This window comes from Rhinoraja longicauda, chromosome 10 (genome assembly GCF_053455715.1).
Source record: "Rhinoraja longicauda isolate Sanriku21f chromosome 10, sRhiLon1.1, whole genome shotgun sequence".
NCBI lineage: Eukaryota > Metazoa > Chordata > Chondrichthyes > Rajiformes > Arhynchobatidae > Rhinoraja > Rhinoraja longicauda.
The window spans coordinates 11,711,755-11,738,400 of NC_135962.1; the positions used below are offsets into that span (position 1 = coordinate 11,711,755).

The 26,646-nt window shown below is 45.3% G+C and overlaps 1 protein-coding gene across 4 annotated transcripts in view; it reads left to right on the forward strand.

Moving 5' to 3' along the window:
* Nucleotides 1–1,872: 1,872 nt before the first annotated feature.
* Nucleotides 1,873–26,646, forward strand: part of rpap1 (RNA polymerase II associated protein 1) — a 111,604-nt gene continuing 86,830 nt past the window's right edge. For 3 of the 4 annotated variants that reach the window (XM_078407103.1, XM_078407106.1, XM_078407105.1), the window contains exons 1-5: nt 1,873–1,935; nt 17,493–17,692; nt 19,323–19,471; nt 21,005–21,097; nt 25,084–25,276. In XM_078407103.1, coding sequence (XP_078263229.1) covers nt 17,506–17,692; nt 19,323–19,471; nt 21,005–21,097; nt 25,084–25,276 — 622 coding nt within the window. In that variant the 5' untranslated portion in view covers nt 1,873–1,935; nt 17,493–17,505. Of the gene's footprint in view, nt 1,936–2,059; nt 2,086–17,492; nt 17,693–19,322; nt 19,472–21,004; nt 21,098–25,083; nt 25,277–26,646 lie in introns of those variants that run through there. The other variant, XM_078407104.1, reaches the window with a different exon arrangement.

Sequence of the window (26,646 nt, forward strand, 5' to 3'; positions counted from 1 at the left end):
ATCAGGGGAGGCAATGTGCTGATTCATGTTTCGGGTAGAGACCCAGTATATGACGTTCTTTTCATACCTCCTTCCCCAAAATAATCTCAACAGGCTTCAAAATTAATTATTTGTTGCTCAGTTAATTAATTATTTGTTGCTTTGTTGTTAAACGTCGCGGAAGGTTTCTGCAGCGTAAGATCCCACAAACGGTGTGGTTAATAAAGATCGGTGAATATGATGTAGACACAAGGAACTGCAGATGCTGGTTTACAAAAAAAGACACATTGTGCTGGAGTAACACAACGAGTCTGGCAGCATCTCCGGAGAACATGGATATGCGACACTTCTGGACGGGACCCTTCTTTAGACTGAATAAGTCAACTATCCATGTTCCCCAGAGATGTTGCTTGACGCGCCGAGTTACTCCGGAACATTTTGTCTTTTTTCGGTGAATATGATTCCTGGTGATTATCGTTTTGGGCAGCAACCAGAGCGAGAACTCTCCAGAATTCACGACTGTGTCACTATTTCCGCGTTACAACGACATAGTGGATTGCTAGAATTGTTTCCCGAGTGGAAACTGTGATGAAAACAACAGACTAATTCCAGCTATTCCATTCGAGGCTCCCGCGGGACGTCCGCTAATGAAATTTCCAAAGCGAAACCTGCTCTTCAAGGGCGGTCTTTAACATGAAACCATAGGCTGTCCCCAGCAACTGGAATGAAATCGTCTGGGCTATTTACACTGTTATCACTTAATGTCGAAATGCTATATCCTAAAAATAACATTCAGTCAATGCCTTGGACTAACTCAACAGGTCAGGCAGCATCTCGGGAGAGAAGGAATGGGTGACGTTTCGGGTCGAGACCCTTCGAAACGTCACCCATTCATTCTCTCCTGAGATGCTGCCTGACCTGCTGAGTTACTCCAGCATTTTGTGAATAAATACCTTCGATTTGTACCAGCATCTGCAGTTAATAATAATAATAATAATACATTTTATTTATATAGCGCTTTTCATATACTCAAAGACGCTTTACAGAGATTTTGAGAACATAGGGAAATTAATAAATAGATAAATAAGTAAATAAATAAATGAACAGAGAAAGGAGACAGTAGGTGAGGTGACCTTCAGTGGTTGAAGGCAGTGCTGAACAGGTGAGACTTCAGCGATGTTTTGAATGTGGTGAGTGTGGGGGAGTCTCTAACGGTTTGGGGTAGTGAGTTCCATAGGGTGGGAGCAGCGATGGAGAAAGCCCTGTCCCCCCAGGATCTGAGTTTAGTCCGGATGTGGGGGGAAAGGAGATTGGCAGCGGCAGAGCGGAGGGTGCAGGTGGGAGTGTGCCTGTGGAGGAGGTCGGTCAGGTAGGGTGGGGCCAGGTTATGGAGGGCTTTGTAGGTTATGAGGAGGATTTTGTACTGGATTCTCTGGGGGATGGGGAGCCAGTGGAGTTTATAAAGGACGGGGGTGATATGGTCACGGATCGAGGTGTGTGTGAGTAGACGGGCAGCGGAGTTTTGAATGTATTGAAGTTTATTGATGATTTTTGAGGGTGCGCCATAGAGGAGGCTGTTGCAGTAGTCCAGACGGGAGGTGATGAAGGCGTGGATGAGGGTTTCTGCAGTTATCTTCTTATAATGCCTTGGAGTACTTCAATGCCTTGGACTACTTCCTTTAGGTACTGAGATTGCTGGACTGGGAATGTTTCTTTATTTGCCAAAGCAACATTGCCTTGGTGTGTCCTTTGTTTTTGCCAAACTTTGAATGGGTCTGCGCCGCACGGATCATTGGCGGGCGGAGGTTCGGGGGACGGAGTTACTGGTGCACGCTGAGAATAAGGTCTATGCCGGGCCCGGCGAGGGACTGCTGTTGGTGAGACACCAAGCGGAAGTGTTTGTCGGTGTGCCTGCCAGGTGGTGATCCAACAGACAGACAGACAGAGAGAGAGAGAGTAAGTGGCGGTGGGACTGGGGGGTGGGAAGAGGAACGGTGCAAAAAGGGGAGAAGATGTAGAGGGAAGATAAACAGAGACAGAAGACATGGGGAGGAAGAGAGAGAGAAGAGGGATGGGGCAGAGGAAGAGTGAGGTTCACTCACAGTGGTGAGTGAGACAACAAGAGCTGCAGGGCCAGGGAAGGTGACATTACAGAGGGTGTGCAGGAGGGTTAGGAGAACTAGACTGGATAGGCCCAGGTGCCAAGGGTGGGAGGTGATCAATCTTCTTGGTGAGACTCAATTTGCATAATATCCAAAAATCTATCAATCTCTGTTTTGAGTGAACACAATGATGCCTTACTCAGGGAATGATGCCTTACTCAGGGAATGATGCCTTACTCAGGGAATGATGCCTTACTCAGGGAATGATGCCTTACTCAGGGAATGATGCCTTACTCAGGGAATGATGCCTTACTCAGGGAATTATGCCTTACTCAGGGAATGATGCCTTACTCAGGGAATGATGCCTTACTCAGGGAATTATGCCTTACTCAGGGAATGATGCCTTACTTACAAACTTACAAAATTCTTAAGGGGTTGGACAGGCTAGATGCAGGAAGATTGTTCCCAATGTTGGGGAAGTCCAGACAAGGGGTCACAGTTTAAGGATAAGGGGAAGTCTTTTAGGACCGAGATGAGAAAGTTTTTTTTCACACAGAGAGTGGTGAATCTGTGGAATTCTCTGCCACAGAAGGTAGTTGAGGCCAGTTCATTGGCTATATTTAAGAGGGAGTTAGATGTGGCCCTTGTGGCTAAAGGGATCAGGGGGTATGGAGAGAAGGCAGGTACGGGATACTGAGTTGGATGATCAGCCATGATCATATTGAATGGCGGTGCAGGCTCGAAGGGCCGAATGGCCTACTCCTGCACCTATTTTCTATGTTTCTATATTTCTACTCAGGGAATGATGCCTTACTCAGGGAATGATGCCCTACTCAGGGAATGATGCCTTACTCAGGGAATGATACCTTACTCAGGGAATGATGCCTTACTCAGGGAATGATGCCTTACCCAGGGAATGATGTCTTACTCAGGGAATGATGCCTTACTCAGGGAATGATGCCTTACTCAGGGAATGATGCCTTACTCAGGGAATGATGCCTTACTCAGGGAATGATGCCTTACTCAGGGAATGCCAAAGATTGACCAGAGGTGGGCATTTGGGGGAGCAGAAACACTGATGTGTGGGAAGGAACTGCAAATGCTGGTTTACACCGAAGATAGGCATAAAATGCTGGAATAGCTAAGCGGGACAGGCAGCATCTCGAGAGATGGAATGGGTGACCTTTCGGATGAGACCCCTCAGGCTCTAATGTGGCTTGATATCAGATAGGAGGGAGAGAGATATGGGACACTGCAAGGAGCATATGTGATATTGTTGGGGGAAAGATGTAAGCATGGATACAATATCGGGAGAAATACAAACGAGGATGATCTTAGGATGGAAGGCAAAGTCAGAGAAATTTATTGAGAAGATTCATGGAGAGGAGCTTTAGTTTAGTTTTAGTTTAGAGATACAGCGCGGAAACAGGCCCTTCGGCCCACCGGGTCCGCGCCGACCAGCGATCCCCGCATCACACACACACACTATCCTACACACACTAGGGGCAATTTTTGCATTTACCAAGCTAATTAACCCTCAAACCTGTACGTCTTTGGAGTGTGGGAGGAAACCAGGAGATCTCGGAGAAAACCCACGCAGGTCACGGGGAGAACGTACAAACTCCGTACAGACAACACCCGTAGTCTGGAACGTTGTAAGGCAGCAACTCTACCGCTGCACCACCCTGCAGGCTCCAATGTGGCTTGATATCGGATATAGGAGGGTGGGAAGCAGGCAGAGAGATATGAGAGGCTGCTGCACGGACACTACAAGGAGCATATGTGATATTGGATGGTGGGTGGGTGGGTGGGGGAGATGTAAGCATGGATACAATATCGGGAGAAATACATTTGAGTGTAGTCAGGATGGAAGGCAAAGTCAGAGAAATATATTGAGGAGATTCATGGAGAGGAGCTTGAATTAAGAAATTGGGCCCGACAATTGGGATCATTTATTTTGTCCAATTGTGGCCTGGGTGAAAGATGGAGGCAGATCTATTAAAGTTTGGGTGAGTCTTAATGTGTGGTGGGTTCGTTTCTATTCCTTTCTGGATGAGGAATTGACCGGATTTGAGTTTTGTTCTAGGTTGTGAGCAATTGGTTAATTAGAGGAATGGACTGGTTCCAGATTCGGTAATCTCAATTTAAAATTGTTTCTCCAAGATGGCTATTATCACAGATTTCCAGCATAAAACGGTGTAATGATACAGGGTAACAGGTGTTCCAGTGTATTCTGTTATTGAATAACAATTACACAGAAGAGGCTGTGGCTTCCTGGTTATAATTTTAATTTGGATTTGGAAGTCATGAATTTAAGGGTTACTCCTGACACTGGAGTACATCATTTGGGCTGATGCACCGGTGCAGTATTGAGAGCAACCAGAACAAGAATATCTGCCATGCATTGAAATTATGTTAACCTGACCTATACACCTGCATTTTGTTCCAAATTCCTCAATGTTTTTTCTTTACAGTATTCTATCAAACTTTGCTTTTAAAACTGACAGTTTATCCAATCTTATTACCACTTATGGAAGTGAGTTCTAATCTTCTATCATCCCTTTGCTAGTCGGACAATTTCTACCTTGCCCTCTCAAAGCATGGCTATAATCTTTTTTACGTGATGTGTCTTGGATGCACCATTGAACAGAAATGATTTTTCTATGTCAAGGCCATTGACTCCATCGATCACCCATTCACATTAACTTTCTTGAAAATCGAGACAAAATTTCAGACAATGCAACACCCATTCTTAGGATAATCCATCCTACCTTAACTTTTTGTGTCGGAAAATAACTGCAGATGCTGGTACAAATCAAAGGTATCACAAAAAGTTGGAGTTCCTCCAGCTCTTTGTCCTACCTTAACCTTCTTGTACGCAGAATTCACGTGTTTTGCGTGTCATGCTTCTCCAGCTTGTTGTATATTTGGAGTGGAATTGTATTTGGCTTGATTTTATTCATCCCCTCTGGAGGCTCTGATCCTAAGGACCTATCTCTTGTCCATTTTTACTTCTTCGCCACCATTCCTATGTTTGCCAACTTCCTCCAAAGCTGTCATACAGCACGGAGACAGCCCCTTGGCCTACCATGTCCATGTCGGCCAAGATGTCCATCTAAGCTAGTCGCAATTGTCCGAGCCTGTACAAACTCTCGCTCTAACTCGGGCACTTGAGTCCCAGCATCTTTCTTGCAAAGCTTAATGGTGTATTCCCATCAGCAAAACTGTACACAACTATCTTTTTCCAAGAGTGTGACATGATACCGAGCTTGACTCACCACCTTCCTTCTAGCCTTCTGCACTGTCTCTAAACTGTCAAAAAAAATCGTTTAGTTTAGAGATACAGCGCGGAAACAGGCCCTTTGGCCTACCGAGTCCGTGCCGACCAGCGATCCTCGCACATTAACACTATCCTACATACACTAGGGACAATTTACAATTATTTCAAGCCACAAACCTGTACGTCTTTGGAGTGTGGAAAGAAACTGGAGCTCCCGGAGCCAACCGTGCAGGTCACGGGGAGAATGTACAAAACTCCGTACTGACAAGCACCTGTATTTAGGATCGAACGTGGGTCTTTGTTGCTGTAAGGCAGTAACTCTGCAGCTGCAATACTGTGCCACCGTGAATGAAGTAAGTTCCTTCAACTATTTATTAGGAAGCCAAAGCCATTGTTATTGGTTCTCACAACAAGCTCTCTTCCCTCATCACTGACTCCATCCCTCTCCACAGCATCCATTTTAAAAAGGAACCAGAGTATTTGCAAACTTGGTGAGATACTTAAAAACAAGGTGAGATTCAGGCCATTCCAAAGCTACCTATTTCCACCTCTGTAACCACAACTCCATGTATTATCGTGGCTATTGTGGTCAAGAGTTTAATTGTCATATGTACTGACAACAGAACAATTAAATCCTTACTTGCAGCAGCATAACAGGCCTGTAAACACTATAGATAACATATAATAAACAAAATAAAATCAATAAGTTAACAATCCTAACATAGTGTAAAAAAAGCCAGAAATCCTTAGGTCAACCAGGACAGTTCATAGTTTAGTTATTTTGTAATCTTCAAGAGCCTGTTGATTGTTGGGTACAAGCTGCTCTTGAACCTGGAGGTCACAGTTTTCAGACTCCCACGTCTTCTTCCTGATGGTAGGAATGAAATGAGAGTGTGGCCAGCATGGTGTTCACAAGATCATGTGATAGGAGCAGAATTAAGCCATGTGGCCCATCAAGTCTACTCCGCCATTCAATCATGGCTGATCTATCTCACCCTCCTAACCCCATTCTCCTGCCCTCTCCCCATAACCTCTGACCTATACTAATCAAGAATCTATCTATCGCTGCCTTATATATATATCCAGTGACTAGGCCTCCACTGCCTTCTGTGGCAAAGAATTCCACAGATTCACCACCAATTGAATGCCTTTGAGTGCCTTTTTGAGGCAGCGCCTTCTATAGATCCCTTTAATGGTGGGGAGGTCAGTATCCATGATGGACAGGGCAGTGTCCACCACTTTTTGCAGTCTCCTTCGTTCCTGGGCATTCGAATAGCCAAACCAGGCAGAGATGCAACCAGTCAATGTGCTCTCTACCGTAGAAGAGGAATTTCAAGAGAGTATTCATCGACATACCACATCTCCTCAATCTTACCAACAAGTAGAAGCATTGATGTGCTCTCTTTATGATTGCATCAATGTGCTGGGTCCAGGATAGATCATCGGAGAGATGTACACACCCAGGAACATGAAGTTGTTGACTCTACCCACTGCTGACCTGTCGATGAAGACAGGCTTGAGGATCCTCGGCTTCTAAATTCAACAATCGGCTCCTTGGTCTTGCTGATGTTGTTCTGGCACCACTCAGTCAGATTATCAATGTCCCTCTTATGCTCCAACTTACCGTTAGTGAATTTAAAGATGGCGTTGGAACTGTGTCTGGCTACACAGTCATGAGTATAGAGTGAGTAGAGCAGGGGACTGAGCACACAGCATTGAGGTGCTCCTGTGCTGATGGTTATCAAGGAGGAAGTGTTGTTGCCAATTCATACTGATTGTGGTTTGAAGTTGAGGAAGTCGAAGGTCCAGTTGCAAAGGGATGCACAGAGACTAAGTTCTCTGAACTTGGTAACAAGTTTGGTGGGGGTGATGGTTTTGAACTCCGAACTGTATTGGAAGAACAACAGCTTGACACACATGTTCTTATTATTCAAGTGGTCTGATGTAGAGTGGAGAGCCAGCGAGATCGCATCCCCCAATGATCTATTGTGGTAGTAGGTGCATTGTGAGTTCAGGTTCTTGCTCAGTCAGGAACTTTCAAGTGCCATAACCAAAGCACTTCATCACCACGGACATTAGGGGGATCTTATAGAAACATATAAAATTCTTAAGGGGTTGGACAGGCTAGATGCGGGAAGATTGTTCCCGATGTTGGGGAAGTCCAGAACCAGGGGTCACAGCTTAAGGATAAGGGGGAAGTCTTTTAGGACCGAGATGAGAAAACATTTCTTCACACAGAGAGTGGTGAGTCTGTGGAATTCTCTGCCACAGAAGGTAGTTGAGGCCAGTTCATTGGCTAAATTTAAGAGGGAGTTAGATGTGGCCCTTGTGGCTAAAGAGATCAGGGGGTATGGAGAGAAGGCAGGTACAGGTTACTGAGCTGGATGATCAGCCATGATCATATTGAATGGCGGTGCAGGCTCGAAGGGCTGAATGGCCTACTCCTGCACCTATTTTCTATGTTTCTATGTTTCTATTAGCGCCTTCGGTCGGTAGGCATTGAGGCATGTCATGTTACTCTTGAGCACCAGTATTATTAAAGAAAGACACAAAATGCTGGAGTAACTCAGCGGGACAGGGAGCATCTCTGGAGAGAAGGAATGGGTAACATTTCGGGTAGAAGGGTCTCGACCCAAAACGTCATCCATTCCTCTCCAGAGATGCTTCCTGTCCCACTTTGTTACTCCAGCATTTTGTGTGTATACCTTCGGTGTAAATCAGCATCTGCAGTTCTTTCCTACCAATATTGCTGATTTCTTTTCGAGCGGGTGAGAACCTTGGACCTTTAGTAATGAGAGATTGAAGATGTCCGCAACAACACCAGCCAGTCAGTGCAGGTTTTGAGAACATGACCCAATATACCATCAGGTTCACCCTCATGAAGGATCTTCTGACATCCGCCTCAGTGACTGAGATTACAATGCCATCAGAGCTGTGGGGGCCTGAGAGGCCCATTGGTGTTCTTCCCTTTTGAAGTGTGCATAGAATGCATCGGGCACGTCCAGGAGGGATTGTCACTGTCATTTGAGCTGCCACGTGCTTTTGCCTTGTGCTAGCTCTGCCACTGCTGTAAACGTCGGTGTCAACCTCCAATTTGGAGCATAAATGTCTCTTTGCCTGCCTGGTGGCCTTATTGAGGTTGTCCCTGGACTTCCTATATGAACCTGCATCGCTAGACTAGAATGCCCGAGATCTGGTCCTCAGTAGATTGCGGAGCTCCTGGTTCATCCAGGGCTTCTGGTTGGGCAACACTCAGATGATTTTGGTGGGAGCACACTCCTCTACTCATTTAATAATGAAATCGGAAACAACTGTGGCATTTCCATTCAAGTCCGTTGCCAAGTCCTTGAACGTCATGATTTTGTTACCTTCAGTCGTGACTATTCCAATGCACTACCAGCCTGCCTTTTCTCGTATTACCTTTCAGAAATTTGAGGTGAGCCAATACTCTGCTGGCCAAGCACTAACTTGCACCATTGGTTTACTCCTGTGTTTTCTGACTTACCTTGTTTTTAAAATTCTCATATTTACTTTCAAATACCTAACTGCACAAAATCTCTGCAATATTCAATTGTGCTTCTACTTTGAGTCTTTGATTTTTCCAAAATGTAATCACCCAACAGTTACGATCGTCCTGAGCCCTGCAATTAACTCCCTGAATTTCTCTGCTTCATTATCAATCTTTGTATCTTTAAGCTTGTTTCTCCTCGTACATCTCCTTTACACTTTGCCCCTTTCACCTTAAAGCTCTGGCCTCAAGTATTTGATATTTCCACCCTGCAGAAAAAGGTTCCAACTGTCCCCTTCAATATGTTCCCACCTCATCTGTCTACCCTGTTTATGCCTCTCGACCTCCCTCAATGAATAACAAGAATGGAAGCATGACACAAAATGCTGGAGTAACTCAGTGGCTCAGGCAGCATCTTTGGAGAATAGGAATAGGTGACGGTTTCGGGTCGAGACCTTTCATCAGAAGGAGTCTGATGAAGGATCTCGATCCGAAACATCATCTATTCCTTTTCTCCAAAGATGCTGCCTGACCCGCTGAGTAACTCCAGCATTTTGTGTCTATCTTCAGAGTAAACCAGCATCTGCTGTTCCTTCTTCCACAAAGAATGGATGTATGTTGGTTACATTATTGGCATTGTCATTAGTAGTGGCCCAGAGATGCAAGTTCCAACTCAATTTTGGCAATTTGGGAATTTAAATTAGGTTAAAAAAAAAAAGGTGGAATAAAAAGATAGCGATAGTTATGGTACGCAAGAGAGTACATGTGCACTTCACTCATTTCCAACAGGAAAGAAAATCAGTTGAAAATCGGGACTTACGGCAATATAGTTGACATGACTCTGCCTACCAAGCTACACATTTCCATCAAACAGCCATGTTTAAATATAAATTACTGGTGAACATCCATTATTGAGCTTGACTCTAGGTCTGGCTTCTTCAAGTGCTCACTGTACCGAGGGTAGTCATCGGCATAGGCATCCTTCTTTAAATTCTGAGGCTATAACCTCTAGTCCTAGATTCACCCATGAGTGGAAACATCCTCTCCACATCCACTCCTTTCTCTATTCTGTATGTTTCAGTGGCTTCTGTATGTTTCAGTGGCTTCTGTATGTTTCAGTGGCTTCTGTATGTTTCAGTGGCTTCTGTATGTTTCAGTGGCTTCTGTATGTTTCAGTGGCTTCTGTATGTTTCAGTGGCTTCTGTATGTTTCAGTGGCTTCTGTATGTTTCAGTGGCTTCTGTATGTTTCAGTGGCTTCTGTATGTTTCAGTGGCTTCTGTATGTTTCAGTGGCTTCTGTATGTTTCAGTGGCTTCTGTATGTTTCAGTGGCTTCTGTATGTTTCAGTGGCTTCTGTATGTTTCAGTGGCTTCTGTATGTTTCAGTGGCTTCTGTATGTTTCAGTGGCTTCTGTATGTTTCAGTGGCTTCTGTATGTTTCAGTGGCTTCTGTATGTTTCAGTGGCTTCTGTATGTTTCAGTGGCTTCTGTATGTTTCAGTGGCTTCTGTATGTTTCAGTGGCTTCTGTATGTTTCAGTGGCTTCTGTATGTTTCAGTGGCTTCTGTATGTTTCAGTGGCTTCTGTATGTTTCAGTGGCTTCTGTATGTTTCAGTGGCTTCTGTATGTTTCAGTGGCTTCTGTATGTTTCAGTGGCTTCTGTATGTTTCAGTGGCTTCTGTATGTTTCAGTGGCTTCTGTATGTTTCAGTGGCTTCTGTATGTTTCAGTGGCTTCTGTATGTTTCAGTGGCTTCTGTATGTTTCAGTGGCTTCTGTATGTTTCAGTGGCTTCTGTATGTTTCAATGGCTTCTGTATGTTTCATAGGAATCCAGGTTAAAATCCTTGAATTGCCTTTGTAACAGCGCTGTGGAAAGTCCTCGAGAACTGCAGTGGTTAATGAAGGTGCCTGGTTACCACCATTTCTGGGGTAATTGGAGGTGCAGATCAAGGTGCTTCCTTGCTAGCAATGCCCACATCCTGCGATTGAATAAATCGAAGTCAAACTCCATTTTGGGTATTCCATTGCAGATCATTTTATAACGTTTTAATCATATCCAATGATTTCTTTAGACTTTCAATGTTTCAAGAGTTTTAACATTAAGCATTTGTACACTGATCTATTCCTTGGGCATCCAAGGTGAATGCTCCTTGCGGAGGTGCATAGGGACTTGGGAGTGCTGGAGCAGGATTCCCAAAATGTTAACGCAGTTGAATTTGTGGTAAGGAAGGCAAATGCAATGCTAGCGTTTATTTCACAAGGGCTAGAATACAAAAACAGGAATGAAATGGTGAGGTTCTATAAGGCGCTGGTCAGGCCGCATTTGGAATATTGTGAGTAATTTTGGGCACCATATCTGAGGAAGGATGGGCTGGTTCTGGAGAGGGTCCTGAGGAGGTTTACAAGAATGATCCCAGGAATGAGTGGGTTGACATATGAGCGTTTGACGGCCTGTACTCGCTGGAGTCTAGAAGGATGAGGGGGGACCTCACTGAAACATACAGAATAGTGAAAGGAGTGGATGTGGAGAAAATGTTTCGACTCGTGGGTGAGTCTAGGACTAGAAGTCATAGCCTCAGAATTTAAGGAGGTTCCTTTTGGAAGGAGATGAGGAGGAATCTCTTTAGTCAGAGGGTGGTGAATCTGAAATTCTTTGCCACAGAAGGCTGTGGAGGTCAAGCCAATAGATAATTTTAAGGCAGAGATAGATAGATTCTTGATTGGTACTGGTGTCAGGGGTTACGGGGGGAAGGCAGGAGAATGGGGTTAGGAGGGAAAGATAGATTAGCCATGATTGAATGGCGGAGTAGACTTGACGGGCCGAATGCTTAATGACCTTGCATTTGTCTACTTTGAAATCCATTTGCTACAGTTTGGATATTTGTTTGATCCATTAATTTGTTGATAACCTGCTTTGTATTGAATACCTTTTTTGAAATTAGACCTTTGGCTGAGGCTTTGTCTCATAGACGAATGTACTTTGAAGAAAGAAGTGAGTCTCTAGTTCCCTGGCCAATATTTGTACTCAATCAACCTCTCTAAAATAGATGGTCTGGTCATTATCCATCTCATTACTGTTTATGGGGTCGTGCTGTGAGAGATCAAGGATGCTGTGTTTCCTATATTACTGTAGTGCCTCCTCTTTAAGAGTACCAAATTGATTTTAAGTGCCATGGGACATCCTGAAGTTGCAAAAGGCATGATGTAATTTGTTTTAGAATTAAAGTTGGAAAGCTTCGTGGTAGGCCCATAGTGGCTCGATAGTTGAGTGTGAGCCACATAGACTGGATGGCCCATAGTTGTGGTAGGCAGTGTTGAGTGTGAGCCACATAGACTGGATGGCCCATACTTGTGGTAGGCAGTGTTGAGTGTGAGCCACATCGACTGGATGGCCCATAGCTGTGGTAGGCAGTGTTGAGTGTGAGCCACACCGACTGGATGGCCCATAGCTGTGGTAGGCAGTGTTGAGTGTGAGCCACATAGACTGGATGGCCCATAGCTGTGATAGGCAGTGTTGAGTGTGAGCCACATTGACTGGATGGCCCATAGCTGTGGTGAGTTAGCTGATTTAAGGCAAGGCTGTTGTTGGCCTTTTTATCTGAGGCTGGACAAGGGGAAAAGGGAAATCAGACAGATTCCTTTTGCCCTTCAACCCACCCACAGTGCAACTACAGGCCACTGGCCCTTGCTGGATAGTTTGTGTTGCCAGACAATTGAAGAGGACATGCTCAATCTTGGTATGGAACCTCCTGGTCAAAACTTCCACTTCCGCTTCCACTCACTCTCTGTGTTTGCATATGATTGGAGGGCTGGTTCTGCCTGGACCTGTGGTTCATCCAGATCAAGGCTCCAGCAGTATGACTGCTGCTGATTTGTCTCTGCGATATGTGGGGATAGATGGAACTATCGAGCCACTGTTTTGGCACCAGCCAGTGTATATTTAGTTTAGTTAGCTGATTGAAGGCAAGGCTACAGTTCCCCTTCTGTGTGGACAATATCATTCCCACCAAAAAGGTTACATTCTTCCCCAACAATAAACCCTGGGTGACTAAAGAACTCGAGGAAATCCTCAATAAGAAAAAGAGAGTCTTCCTCACTGGCTCTGAGACTGAGAAAAAGGAGGTTAACAGACAGGCCAAGCATGCCATAAAAACTGCTAAACTGAAATACAAAGACAAAGTGGAGCAAACATTCACACAAGGGAACCTCCGCTCAGCTTGGCAGGGTCTCAAGAACATGGCAGCTGTGAACACGGCTTTTACCACCAGCAAGCTTATTCAGGTTGCAGGCAGCAGCCCAGCATCACTCCCTGATGACCTCAATTCCTTCTGCACCAGATTCAAGACAGACAACAGCACCCAGCTAGATGCAACCATCTCCGCACTCAAACCTGGAGACTCTGCCCTCATCATTAACACAGAGGATGTGGTAGGAGCCCTCGAAAAGACCAAAGCGAACTCAGTATCTGGGCCAGACAACATCAGTGGCCGTACCCTGAGGTGCTGTGTTGAGCAGCTAGGGGGCGTGTTCCAGCTCCTGTTCCAGAGCTCCATGGCCAGTGGCATAGTCCCCCAGCTGTGGAAACACTCCACAGTTATTCCCATACCAAAAACTGGCACTATCAAGGTCCTGAATGACCTCAGGCCTGTGGCTCTCACCTCTCTTGTGATGAAGGCTATGGAGACGGTCATCAAAAACCAAATCATTAAGGCAGGAGACTCGCAGATGGACCCACTCCAGTTTGCACACTGTGCGGGTAGAGGGGTTGACGACACAAAAGCATTCATTACAGACACCGTGCATAAACATCTGGAACTCCCCAACACGACAGCCAGACTCCTGTTTGCTGACTTCTCCTCTGCGTTCAACACCCTGCAGCCACACATTCTTGCAGAGAAACTCACCACCCGTTTCCACCTAGATGACCGACTAACCCTGTGGATAATGGACTTTCTCACCAACAGGTCACAGAGAGTGCTGGTCAATGACACCTTCTCCAACCTCCTACACACATCAACTGACTCCCCGCAGGGCTGTGTCCTCTCACCCCTGCTCTTCATTCTGTACACTGATGACTGCAGGTCCACCCAGCCAAGCTGTCATTTGGTCAAGTACGCTGATGACACAGTTCTCCTATCTCTGCTCTCAGGCCCCTCACAGCACCACAGCTCAGCTCTTCATGAGTTCGTGGAGTGCTGCGACAACTCCTGTCTTGAACTAAATGCAAACAAGACCAAGGAGATGGTAGTGACCTTCTCCAACAAGCAGAGGGAACTGGTTGCGGCAGTCATTACCACTATCCACGGGGAGCCTGTGGAGATTGTCGAGGAATACAAGTACCTGGGCACAGTCTTTGACAACCTGCTGAAATTTGCCTCCAACACAGAGGGTATCCTCAGGAAATGCCAGCAGCGGCAGTATCTCCTGAGGAAGCTCAACTCTTTTGGGGTCAGTAAGGACATCCTCATACCGTTTTACTGCTCCTTCATTGAGAGTGTCATCACGTTCTCCTTCACCTGCTGGTTCCACCCCATTAGCCTTCAGAACAGAAACCGCCTGCAGAGCACAGCCAAAGTCTGTTCCAAAATTATTGGACTCCCTGTCAGAGCCCTCTCTCTCCACCCTATGCGACCAGCAGATGCTAAGGTCAGCTGGCAGGATTTTACAGGACCCCTCACACGTCCTGTGCTCTGCGTTTGAGTGGCTTCCCTCAGGACGCCGGCTTCACTGCCCAGGCTGCAGGACACAGAGGAGAAGGACAACCTTTGTCCCCAAGGCTGTTCAGCTCCTCAAGTCCCAACCACCCCTGTCCTGCTGCTCACCCTGCTAATCCCCCCCCCCCCATAGTTTTTGTACTCTACGTGCCTTTGTAAATTGCCCCACTGGGACAAATAAACTGTTCTTGAACTTGAACTTGAACTAATTTAGTCAATCAATAGTCAATAGTCGTTTATTTGTCACATACACATAAAAAAATGTGTAGTGAAATGAAACATTACCCGCAGTTCAACAATAAGACCAATAAGAATAATCAATAAAAATACAATAACACATACAATCATAAACTAACACCAAACAAAAGAAACATCCATCACAGTGAGTCTCCTCCAGTCACCTCCTCACTGTGTTGGAAGGCCAGAATGTCTTTTCTCTTCCCCTGCCGTCTTCTCCCGTGGTCAGGCTGTTGGAGTTGGTCAGGGCTCCCGACATTGAAGCCCCCACCGGGTGGTGAAAGATCCGCGGCGACCAGCGACAGTTTAGAGATACAGCGTGGAAACAGGCCCTTTGGCCCACCGGGTCCGCGCCGACCAGCGATCCTTGTTATCGCGGATCAGCACTATCCCGCACCCACTAGGGACAATTTTTACATTTATCAAGCCAATTAACCTACAAACCTGTACGTCTTTGGAGTGTGGGAGGAAACTGAAGATCTCAGAGAAAACCCACGCAGGTCACGGGGAGAACGTACAAACTCCGTACAGACGGCACCGGTAGTCAGGATCGAACCCGGGTCTCCTGCGCTGCATTCGCTGTAAGGCAGCAACTCTACCGCTGCGCCACCGTGGCTGCCCATTTCTTATTCGGGCCTTGATGTGAGGAGGAAAGTTACTAGATTTGTACCAGAACTGGCAGACATCACCAGAGTGACATGAGAACACAAGGTTGATTTTCTTTCAGCAGTGTGCTTTAAAGGTTAATTTAATAGTGTTGAAAATTGTGAGGGATTGTAATGGAATTAATGGGGAGACAGTGATCCATAAGTTGTTCCATTGTTAACCATAGATTTATGGTATTGGCAAAGGAACAAGAGAAGAGTTGTTTTTTACTCTCTTGACTATGTGTGAAGGAGTGATGGAAGCAGACTCAATATTACGTGACACTGACCCTATTGTTAAGGTACTAACCATGGCTAAACACACCATTGTGGAATTGACAGCAGTGTCTGGAGTATGTACGTTTGCAGGAAGCATCAGAACTTGGTTGTTGTCAGTGATTCTTTGCTCTTCCAAAGGCTATGCTGTTTTGCAGCCTTCTCCAACAACATATCCAGAAATCGTGAACCATTGCAAACTTCGTATAAGCTGTTCTCATAGCAATCTACCAGGAAAATGTTAATCTTTATTTCATGAGGGATGTGCAAGTTTTGAATGGTTTATTAAACCAGAGCTACTGCCCAGTAAAGTGTCAAAAATGCAGTGGATTTTTTAAAGATTTTAATGTTTTGCATGATACTTTAGTATCTGTTATGTTTTTGATCTGGTCTTTAATGTACACGTCATGAAATATTAAAAAATCTCCATATGGCATTTTTTCCTTGGTTTACTATCGATGTTAGTAATGTTATTGGCAACTTCAATGTTATTGGCAACTTGGCTAACTTAATCATATCCTTATTGCTGGACTCTAATCAATTCTATTGAACTGATGCTTATCAGCAATTGATGTTAGAAATGTCGGAGATTGCGTCACTAGATCTTTGTGGGCACCTTTTTTCGAGGTCAATGGCAGGCATTGCTACTTTGTACCTTCCCTTGCAACTGTAGAAGATGCAATCCCACCAGTTGCCACATTTTCCCATCTCCACCCCTTTCCGCCTTCCGCAGAGACCGTTCCCTTCGCAACTCCCTGGTTAACTCATCCCTTCCCACCCAAACCACCCCCTCCCCAGGTACCTTCCCCTGCAACCGCAGAAGATGCAACACCTGCCGCTATATCTCTTCCCTCGATTCTGTCCAGGGACCCCGACAGTCCTTTCAGATTAGGCAGAGGTTCACTTGCACCTCCTCCAACCTCATCTACTATATCCATTATTCAAGATGTGGACTCTTATACATCGGCGAGACCAAACGCAGACTGGGCGATCGTTTCGCAGAACACCTTCTCTCAGCCCGCCTGAACCAACCTGATCTCCCGGTTGCTGGACACTTTAATTCTCCTTTCTGTCCTCGGTCTTCTCCATTGACAGAGTATGGCAAAATGCAAATTGGAGGACGAGCATCTCATATTTCACTTGGGCAGCTCACAGCCCAGTGGTATGAATATTGATTTCTCTCACTTCTCTATCCCTCCCCCACCCAAGTCACACCAGCTTCTCATTTTCACCCGACAAACAGCGTACCATGCCCTGTATCCTTTATCATCATTACTTTTTTGCATATCTTTCATTCATTGTTCTTTATCTCTCCACATCACTGTCTATATCTCTCGTTCCCCTTATCCCTAACCAGTCTGAAGAAGGGTCTTGAGCCAAACCGTCACCCGGACGTTCCTTCTCTCCAGAGATGCTGCCTGTCCTGCTGAGTTACTCCAGCTTTTTGTGTCTATCTATTGTTACTTTGTTGTTCATTATAAGACCCGGGCTTACACAGTATATGTGCAACAGTAATAGTGAATGAAGACAGAGTCATTGTTGGGTATTTGGCCCCTTGCGCTGTGTGATTCTTACCTATCATTATGGGGGGGGAGGGGGGGATGTTTTACTCCCTTATAATACTTGGGAGGAGAAATTCACAACAGTATGGGGAGAAAGTGCAGTGGAGAGAAATTAAACAACTATGACAGATTCCATGATCTTGGATAAACGTGGAATCACAGCAATGTTGACAGATGCTTTGTCATTTACAGGACGCCAAGGAAAATGTTGGGAAGACCGAAACCTGGAGAATCGGAGGATGACCTCCTATTGTTCCAGAAAAAGTTCCTAGCCACGGGAATATCTCCAGCTGCCAAAGTCATAAAGAAGGCAGACAAGAGGAAAGTGGAACTCAAAAGTGCTGGTGGAAGTCAGGCAGGCGAAGATTTAAGAGATGTGGTTACTTTGGAAGGTTTGGATTACTCTTTGCCATCAGATGTTACTGTAAGAGTGCTAGGTCTTGTGAGTGGGGCACAGTGTAAAGAGGAACTTTGTGCCCCTCTTACTGGGCTCTATATGGTATGAGGATATTGTTGATTGGTTTTAGTTAACTAATTGATGTAATCTTTGGAAATGAACAATAAGACCAAGCCAATTCACCTGAAGTCTGTTCTGCTATCCAATCATATCTTAACAAATTGCAAAATAAATTGTTCCACATCCTGGATAATCTTACCTAATTTTAGCTATTTCAGTTCCGGAACCTCTGTCTGACTACCCATAAATGTCAAAGGTAGAACATTTCAACTTCCTGCTATCTTTGATTCAGATTAGTTCAACGTTATATACACCAGGGTCAGTGAAGTTCCTTGTTCACATGAAGCTCACAGAAAATAGGAGGTTGACACAAAATGCTAGAGTAATTCAGCGGGTCAGGCAGAATTTCTGGAGAGAAGGAATGGCTGACGTTTCGGGTCAAGACCCTTCTTCATACTGATGTCAGGGGAGGGGGCGGGACAAAGATAGAATGTAGTCGGACAGTAAGACTTGTGGGAGAACTGGGAAGGGGGAGGGGATGGAGAGAGAGAGAGAAAGCAAGGGCTATCTGAAGTTAGATAAGTCAATGTTGATACCGCTGGGGTGTAAACTAACCAAGCAAAATATGAGGGGCTGTTCCTCCAATTTGCGCTGGGCCTCACTCTGACAATGGAGGAGGCCCAGGACAGAAAGGTCAGATTGGGAATGGGAGGCGGAGTTGAAGTGCTGAGCCACCGGGAGATCAGGTAGGTTCAGACGGACTGAGCGGAGGTGTTCAGCGAAACGACCGCTGAGCCTGTGCTTGGTTGATATCGAAATCCCGCAGCTCCGCTTTTGCTTCCCCTCCCCCTGTTCGTAACAAGGACAGAGTCCCCCTTGTCCTCACTTCCCACCCCATCATCCGTTGCATACAGCATATAATCCTCCGACATTTTCGCCACCTCCAACGGGATCCCACTACTGGCCACATCTTCCCATCTCCACCCCTTTCTGCTTTCCGCAGAGACTGTTCCCTCTGAAACTCCCTGGTCAACTTGTCCCTTCCCACCCAAACCACCCGCTCCCCAGGTACGTCCCCTTGCAACTGCAGGAGATGCAACACCTGTCCCTTTACCTCCCCCCTCGACTCCATCCAAGGACCCAAACTGTCTTTCCAGGTGAGGCAGAGGTTCACTTGCACCTCCTCCAAGCTCATCTACTGTATCGCTGTTCCAGGTGTCAACTTCTCTACATCGGCGAGACTAAACGCAGGCATAATACATAATACCTTAGCTTGGATAAAGCATCCAACTGAAGCTTGGTTGAATATTCTTTATCTCATTGCATTATTCAATGAAGAAAAAACATGTTTCTGGTGCCAATGCCATAAGTTGACCCTCACCCAACGTTAAGAAAAGAGGCACACAATGCTGGAGTAACTCAGCTGGACAGGCAGCATCTCTGGAGAGAAGGAATGGTGACGTTTTGGGTCGAGACCCTTCTTCAAAGAGATGAAATGATGATTGTAACAGTGTCATTGCGGGATTTTGCTGTTTAAAAAGGCTAATTTATCTGTTATGTTCTAGGTCTCCCTAGCCTTCCTCCACCATTAATGCTAGTCCCGCCCAAGAAGTCCAAGGTTGAAGCAGAAAGAGTCAGATTCCAAGAGGATGATGGGGAGGAGCAGATGGATCTACAGGACACACACATCACAGCTGTCCTTTCCAAGATTATTGTAAGTTTCTGGACTTTATACAGTAAAACTCTGATCCACTAAGTCCAATAGTTGGACAGTAATCCACTATCCGTATGGTTCAGTATCTGACTGACCAGATGATGTTTGTTGCACTCCTTGCCCTGACATTGGGGCACTGGTTGCCACCTCCATTTCCACGCACCTGGACTCCCATCCCTGTGCATCCTTCCCGCCCATCAGTTCCGTTCCTGTGGCCTCCTTAAACTTGTGTGGTCCACTGGGAATTTATTATAATGCTAGGTAACATCTGCAAAAAGTGAAATAAATGTGTGTTGGAGCATTTGGTGAAATAGCACTCAATAATCAGGAAAATCTGTCAGTCTGGCATCATCAAAGCTCTGATCATGCCAGATGATCAGAGTTTAATGTGCTTATCTTCTGCTGCAATGCTTGTATCTCACAGTACATCTAATGGTTTTGGATGGCTTTGGATCAATGGTTCAATGGTTCTTTATGATCACGCCTACCAAGGAATAGTGAATTCTTATTGCCATATATCAGTACAATCCCAGGTTATGTACAGAATGCATTGACACCGTCCACTGAGTCTATATGTAAGAGTCGCCAGGTTTGGCGCCATTTCAAAGTCCCCACTGCAGCTGCATGCAGGCAGCCGTCGCTTCCTTTGCAAGCCAGCGTCCCACTCCTTCCCCGGCTACCTTCAGCCTTTGTGCCGTGGAGGCACCTCCAACAGCAGAATTTGAGGGCACAGAAGGTAAGACACTGGTCCTTCGTCCAGCATCTACTGCTGTCGCTGACTCCCTCCACCCTCTTTGGCTCATGGTCCTCGGGGGCAAGTAGGCCCCAGGCTCGGCGTCTTCACTCTCCTGGTTCCATGTGGGGCGAGCCAGTCCTGCCTTTGAGGTATGACCGCGGCTCGCCGGGACCTTCGGTTGCACAGGGCTCACCTTGTTGCTAAGTCATTGTCACACCTATCGGACCAACCACGCATGGTTTCATGTTGCTGGTCCCTTGTTCAACATATTTCTGCCTGTTGATTGGAGAGGCATCTATTGTTACTGCAAGAAAATATGAAAGGTTAGAGGTTAGGAATCTGAGGCGTAGCTTTTTCACAGAAAGGGTGGTGGGTGATTGGAACACGCTGCCAGAGGAGGTAGTTGAGGCAGGGACTATTGCAATATTTAAGGAACAATTAAGCAGGTACATGGATGGGACTGGTTTAGAGGGATATGGGACAGATTTGGAGGGAATATGTAGGAAAGAACTGCAGACACCGGTTTAAATCGAAGATAGATGCAAAATGCTGGAGTAGCTCAGCGGGACAGACAGCATCTCTGGAGAGAAGGAATGGGTGACGTTTCGGGTCGAGACCCTTCTTCAGACCCTCCAGGTTTCGAGGGATATGGACCTAATGCAGGCAGGTGGGACTAATGTAGCTGGGACATATTGGCTGGTGTGGGCAAGTTGGGCCGAAGGGCTGTTTCCACGATGTATCACTCTATAACTCTAAATTAATGTTTCAGCAATTTATTTTATGTTATTGTCCTTCAGGAGAGAGATACGTCAGCGAGTCCTATAAACCCTCCGATATCGACAGGGCTTGCCTTCCCGAAGGTCTTTCACAGGTCGGAGATACAGAGCGAGGTAAGCTATTGTAAATTTCCTGGTTTTGCTTTGCAGATAAGAGGAACTCTGAAGTTATACAGATAAATCACAAACTGGCACAAGAACCAAAGAGAGGAAAAAAAACTCAAAAAATTCCAGAAGTATTCAGCTGGTCTGGCAGCATCTGTACAGAGAGGTGTATAATTAATAATGAGAGTCGATAGATTTTCAGCAGAGCTTGGGAAAAATTAGGTATTTCATGTATTTAATGTATTTTAAGATGGTCCAAAAGCAAAGAAAGGGGTGGGAAGAAATGAGAAAGTGTGAATAAGAACACTAAATGCTCAAAATACACGACATCACACAGTAGACATGGAAAGTGAATCCAAGGGAAAGTTTCAGGTTGGTAACCTTTCATAAGGACAAGGTCGTTGTCAGGGCGGAAGGCAGGTAAAATTAAATGACATGAGATGATGGAGCAAGACAAATGAAATGAGAAATGGACATGAAGTAAATGATGAGTCTAAGGAAGCTACAGATAGGAAAATAATTGAATCATTTATCAACAACTGTCTGGGGAAAAAAGATGGAAGTATTGTTTCCAATTATTGAATGATATTAAGTAAAAAAAGGCATTACCCACTTAAAAAGATATGGTGCTTTTTTTTGAACATATGATGTTCTTAATTTAAATAGCATAATAAGCAGAAGAAAAAAATCCGAGTGGAATTAGAGGAAGTATCAGATAGTTACAGTTGTGGACAGAAATGTCTCACAAACTTGCCACCTAATTTCCATTCAATATGCGTCAATTGTGAAGAACTGCGTTGATCGTGGTAAATCGAGTTGACGAAGCTAAAAACAGTCCAAGTAGGTTGTTGTTTCACCTGGAAGGGGTGTTTGGAACTCCTCTGGTAGAAAGGGAGAAGGTAAAAAGACAGGTTTTGCACAACATGAGCAGATTAACCTCCACCATGCATGACAGGGCCTTCGACCTTGCCTGTCCTCTTTCCTCTATTTATACTTTGTATCCCTCCCACCGTCCGGGTAGGTGTTCCTCTTTGAGCACACGAGCATTGCATTCTCCTGCACACTCCCTGCAAGCTCTGGGAAGGTAAATATTGGCTGAGCCACGTTAGGCTGAAAGGGCTGGTTTCTGTGTTGTCTTTTTTGTGTAATTAGATGTGATTTCGCAGAAACCGAATAAAGCAACGGATTCTGACGATGGCAAGATTTGGTGTTGCAATTAGCCTTTTAATTCTGAGGCCAGATCTCTGATGCAGCCTAGTCTGTAAAATGACGTGAGTTTGGGCAGTCGCAGTTCAGTTCTAGTATGTATGAGTCCACAATCTTAAAATCACCCCAGAATGACACTATAATCTCCACTACCTACCCCAAATCAGACATATCTGAAGAAGGGTCTCGATCTGAAACGTCACCCTTTCCTTCTCTCCAGAGATGCTGCCTGTCCCGCTGAGTTACTCCAGCTTTTTGTGTCTATCCACATTAACTAACTGTCCTTTAAAGATTTAGGCAGAAAGTATACTTATCTTACCTGATACTTTGTACCTGTGACATCGATGGCACAGTGGATAGAGCTCTTGTTTCAGAATCAGAAGGTTCGGTATTCAAGTCCCATCCAGACAGTTGTACGGAAGGATCCCAGACCCTGTTTATCTTTCCGAAGGTGTTGTCTGGATTGTTAAGCGTTTCCGGGCATTTTCTGTTTTTATCCCAGTCCAGGTGGTTGCGGAGACGATCTGGATAAAATCTCACTGTATTACTGAAGAGAGAACTATACTATTAGAGCTGTGGACGTTTTAATGGCAATGGACCCTAATTCCTCGATGATTGTAAAAGTTCAAATGGAATTATTATTGATGCAAACAGAGAGGTACAATGGTCTACAGAGGTGTAGTGGACTGAAGGGCCTGTTTCTGTGCTATATGATTTGATTGCTTTTTTCTCCTAGCCTGATTAAGAGTTAACCCTCACGCAACACAATAACATTGTTTAGGAGGGCAGTATAGATGGATGAAGCGGGGCACAATTTGGCGACAATTGTTTAACACAAGAACGGTGAATGTAGGCCGTAAAAAGATGCTTCAGTCACAGAAAAGTGGCTTGGGACATTCTGAATCTATTCTGTAATCGAGCCTAGGCTATAGTGCAATTTGCTTTCCACACTACACGTGCGCCTCCAGTGAAATCAGCAGTTGTTCCTTTTCGGATATGCAACACAAAAAGTTTAGTTATAGAGTCATAGAGAGATGCTACACAGAAACAAGCCCTTCAGCCCACAAGTCCATGCTGACCATCCATTTTCATATGAATCCTGTTATTGTCCCCACATTCCCATCAACTCTTCCTAAATTCCAACACTTGGATGGAATTTAGAAGATTGAGGAGGCATCTTATAGAAACTTACAAAATCCTTAAGGGGTTGGACAGGCTAGATGCTGGAAGATTGTTCCCGATGTTGGGGAAGTCCAGAACAAGGGGTCACAGTTTAAGGATAAGGGGGAAGTCTTTTAGGACCGAGATGAGAAAGTTTTTTTCACACAGAGAGTGGTGAGTCTGTGGAATTCTCTGCCACAGAAGGTAGTTGAGGCCAGTTCATTGGCTATATTTAAGAGGGAGTTAGATGTGGCCCTTGTGGCTAAAGGGATCAGGGGGTATGGAGAGAAGGCAGGTACGGGATACTGAGTTGGATGATCAGCCATGATTATTATGAATGGCGGTGCAGGCTCGAAGGGCCGAATGGTCTACTCCTGCACCTATTTTCTATGTTTCTATGTTTCTATGCCTAAAGAATTTACAGTGGTCAATTAACCTATCAACCCACACATCTTTGGGTTGTGGGAGGAAACCAAATCAGCTGGAGAAAATCTATGTGGTCACAAGAATGTGCAAACACCACATGGACAGCACTGGAGGTCAGGATTGAACCCAGATTGCTGGAGCTGTAAGGCAGCGGCTCTACCAGTCATGCCACTGATGGCTGTTGATGGCTAGACGATGTCCCTGAAATAAATGTTTACTGATGTGATGTTTTTCTCCGGAGCAGCTAAACCTTGCATTCTGTTCTTTGATGAGTTTGATTCCTTTGCACCTCGCCATGGACATGACAACACTGGGATAACTGACAGGGTTGTTAATCAACTGCTCACGCAACGGGATGGGGTAGAAGGTCTACAAGGAGTTTATGTTTTGGCTGCCACAAGTCGTCCAGACTTGATTGATCCTGCTTTGCTAAGGTCAGGTCGTCTCGACAAATCTGTGTACTGCCCGCCTCCTGATCAGGTGGCACGCTATGAGATTCTGAAGGCATTGAGCCAGGCTTTACCTTCAGCAGATGATGTTGACTTCCAGCAAATTGCAAGCATGACTGAATACTTTACTGGGGCTGACTTAAAGGCTTTGTTCTGCAATGCCCAGCACGATGCCATTCACAGCACTCTGTCATCCAGTGTACTCCAAGATGCACACTCAGGCTCTGATAGTGATGCGTGTTTATCTTCCATGATCTTCTTGAATCATGGCAGTGGTTCCGATGAGTCTGTGGGGGATGTGGAAGGTGGTTCGGAACACTCCACTGTTTACCTGGACACCAGTGAAATATTACCCGATGATCCATGCCCTAACATCTGGTGCCTTTACTTTGGTAGTCCTTATGAATCAGAAATGGGAAATGTTCTGTTCTCTTCAGAACAGAACTCTCAGCGTATGTCAGGACCAAATTCAGTGACACCATTACACTAATCTACAGGGGTGAACATTATATGGAATGGACTCCATGGTAGAGAAAAGGAGAAGCAACCACAAGACTCAAGTGTCTTTGAGTTTCCAGAAAAGCGCTATACAAATGAAATGTATTATTATTATTATTATTATTATTATCATAAAAATCTTTTTGCAATGACTATTTTTGGTCTATCTGGATGATGTATTTGGATGATCCAAGATAACTCGTTTCATTTTGCATGCCTTTCAATCGTGCAATGTGCATTTTTCTTTTCTTGTAGCCGTTGACGCCCATTTCAGGAAAGAAAAGTATCTTTGCCCAGAAACTTGAGGCACAAAGAGCAGCCGAAGCAGCCGAATCATGTCAGGTGGCGTCTTCTGAACGTGGAATCAGCCCATTGATTATGTGCACAGGGACGCAAAGGTCAGCTCAGTCTCAGCCAGCAGAAACGTCGGAAAAGAAACACTCACCAGGTGAATAAATAGGAGAGTTTGCAGCAAAGGTTTGCTAAACATTTTTCCATCATAGACATAGAAACATAGAAAATAAGTGCAGGAGTCGGCCATTCGGCCCTTCGAGCCTGCACCGCCATTCAATATGATCATGGCTGATCATCCAACTCAGTATCCCGTACCTGCCTTCTCTCCATACCCCCTGATCCCTTTAGCCACAAGGGCCACATCTAACTCCCTCTTAAATATAACCAATGAACTGGCCTCAACTACCTTCTGTGGCAGAGAATTCCACAGATTCACCACTCTGTGTGTGAAAAAAACCTTTCTCATCTCGGTCCTAAAAGACTTCCCCCTTATCCTTAAACTGTGACCCCTTGTTCTGGACTTCCCCAACATCGGGAACAATCTTCCTGCATCTAGCCTGTCCAACCCCTTAAGAATTTTGTAAGTTTCTATAAGATCCCCCCTCAATCTTCTAAATTCCAGCGAGTACAAGCCGAGTCTATCCAGTCTTTCTTCATATGAAAGTCCTGCCATCCCAGGAATCAATCTGGTGAACCTTCTCTGTACTCCCTCTATGGCAAGAATGTATTTCCTCAGATTAGGAGACCAAAACTGTACGCAATACTCCAGGTGTGGTCTCACCAATGCCCTGTACAACTGCAGCAGAACCTCCCTGCTCCTATACTCAAATCCCCTCGCTATGAATGCCAACATACCATTCGCTTTCTTCACTGCCTGCTGCACCTGCATGCCTACTTTCAATGACTGGTGTACCACCCAGGTCTCGTTGCATCTCCCCTTCTCCTAATCGGCCACCATTCAGATAATAGTCTGCTTTCCTGTTCTTGCCACCAAAGTGGATAACCTCACATTTATCCACATTATACTGCATCTGCCATGAATTTGCCCACTCACCTGCCATCCAAATCACGTTGCAGCCTCCTAGCATCCTCCTCACAGCTAACACTGCCCCCCAGCTTCGTGTCATCCGCAAACTTGGAGATGTTGCATTCAATTCCCTCGTCCAAATCATTAATATATATTGTAAATAGCTGGGGTCCCAGCACTGAGCCTTGCGGTACCCCACTAGTCACTGCCTGCCATTCTGAAAAGGACCCGTTTATTCCTATTCTTTGCGCATGATGTGTTGCTAGATTAACAGGATAGTGCGGGTGGTTCCTGTTGTTTCCCGGAACTGCATGGTAGCCTGGTCTATGCAAGTCTAGGACATCTTTCCATTGTCTGGACATCCATATGACTTTTAAGGCGTGTCTTAAACTTCACCAACAGGAGGGAAGAGCAGGAATAATGTCCCTGGTTAATGTTGGGCCACCAATATAAATAGCAATGGGAATAAAAACAGAAGCTACTAGAAGCTACTAGGC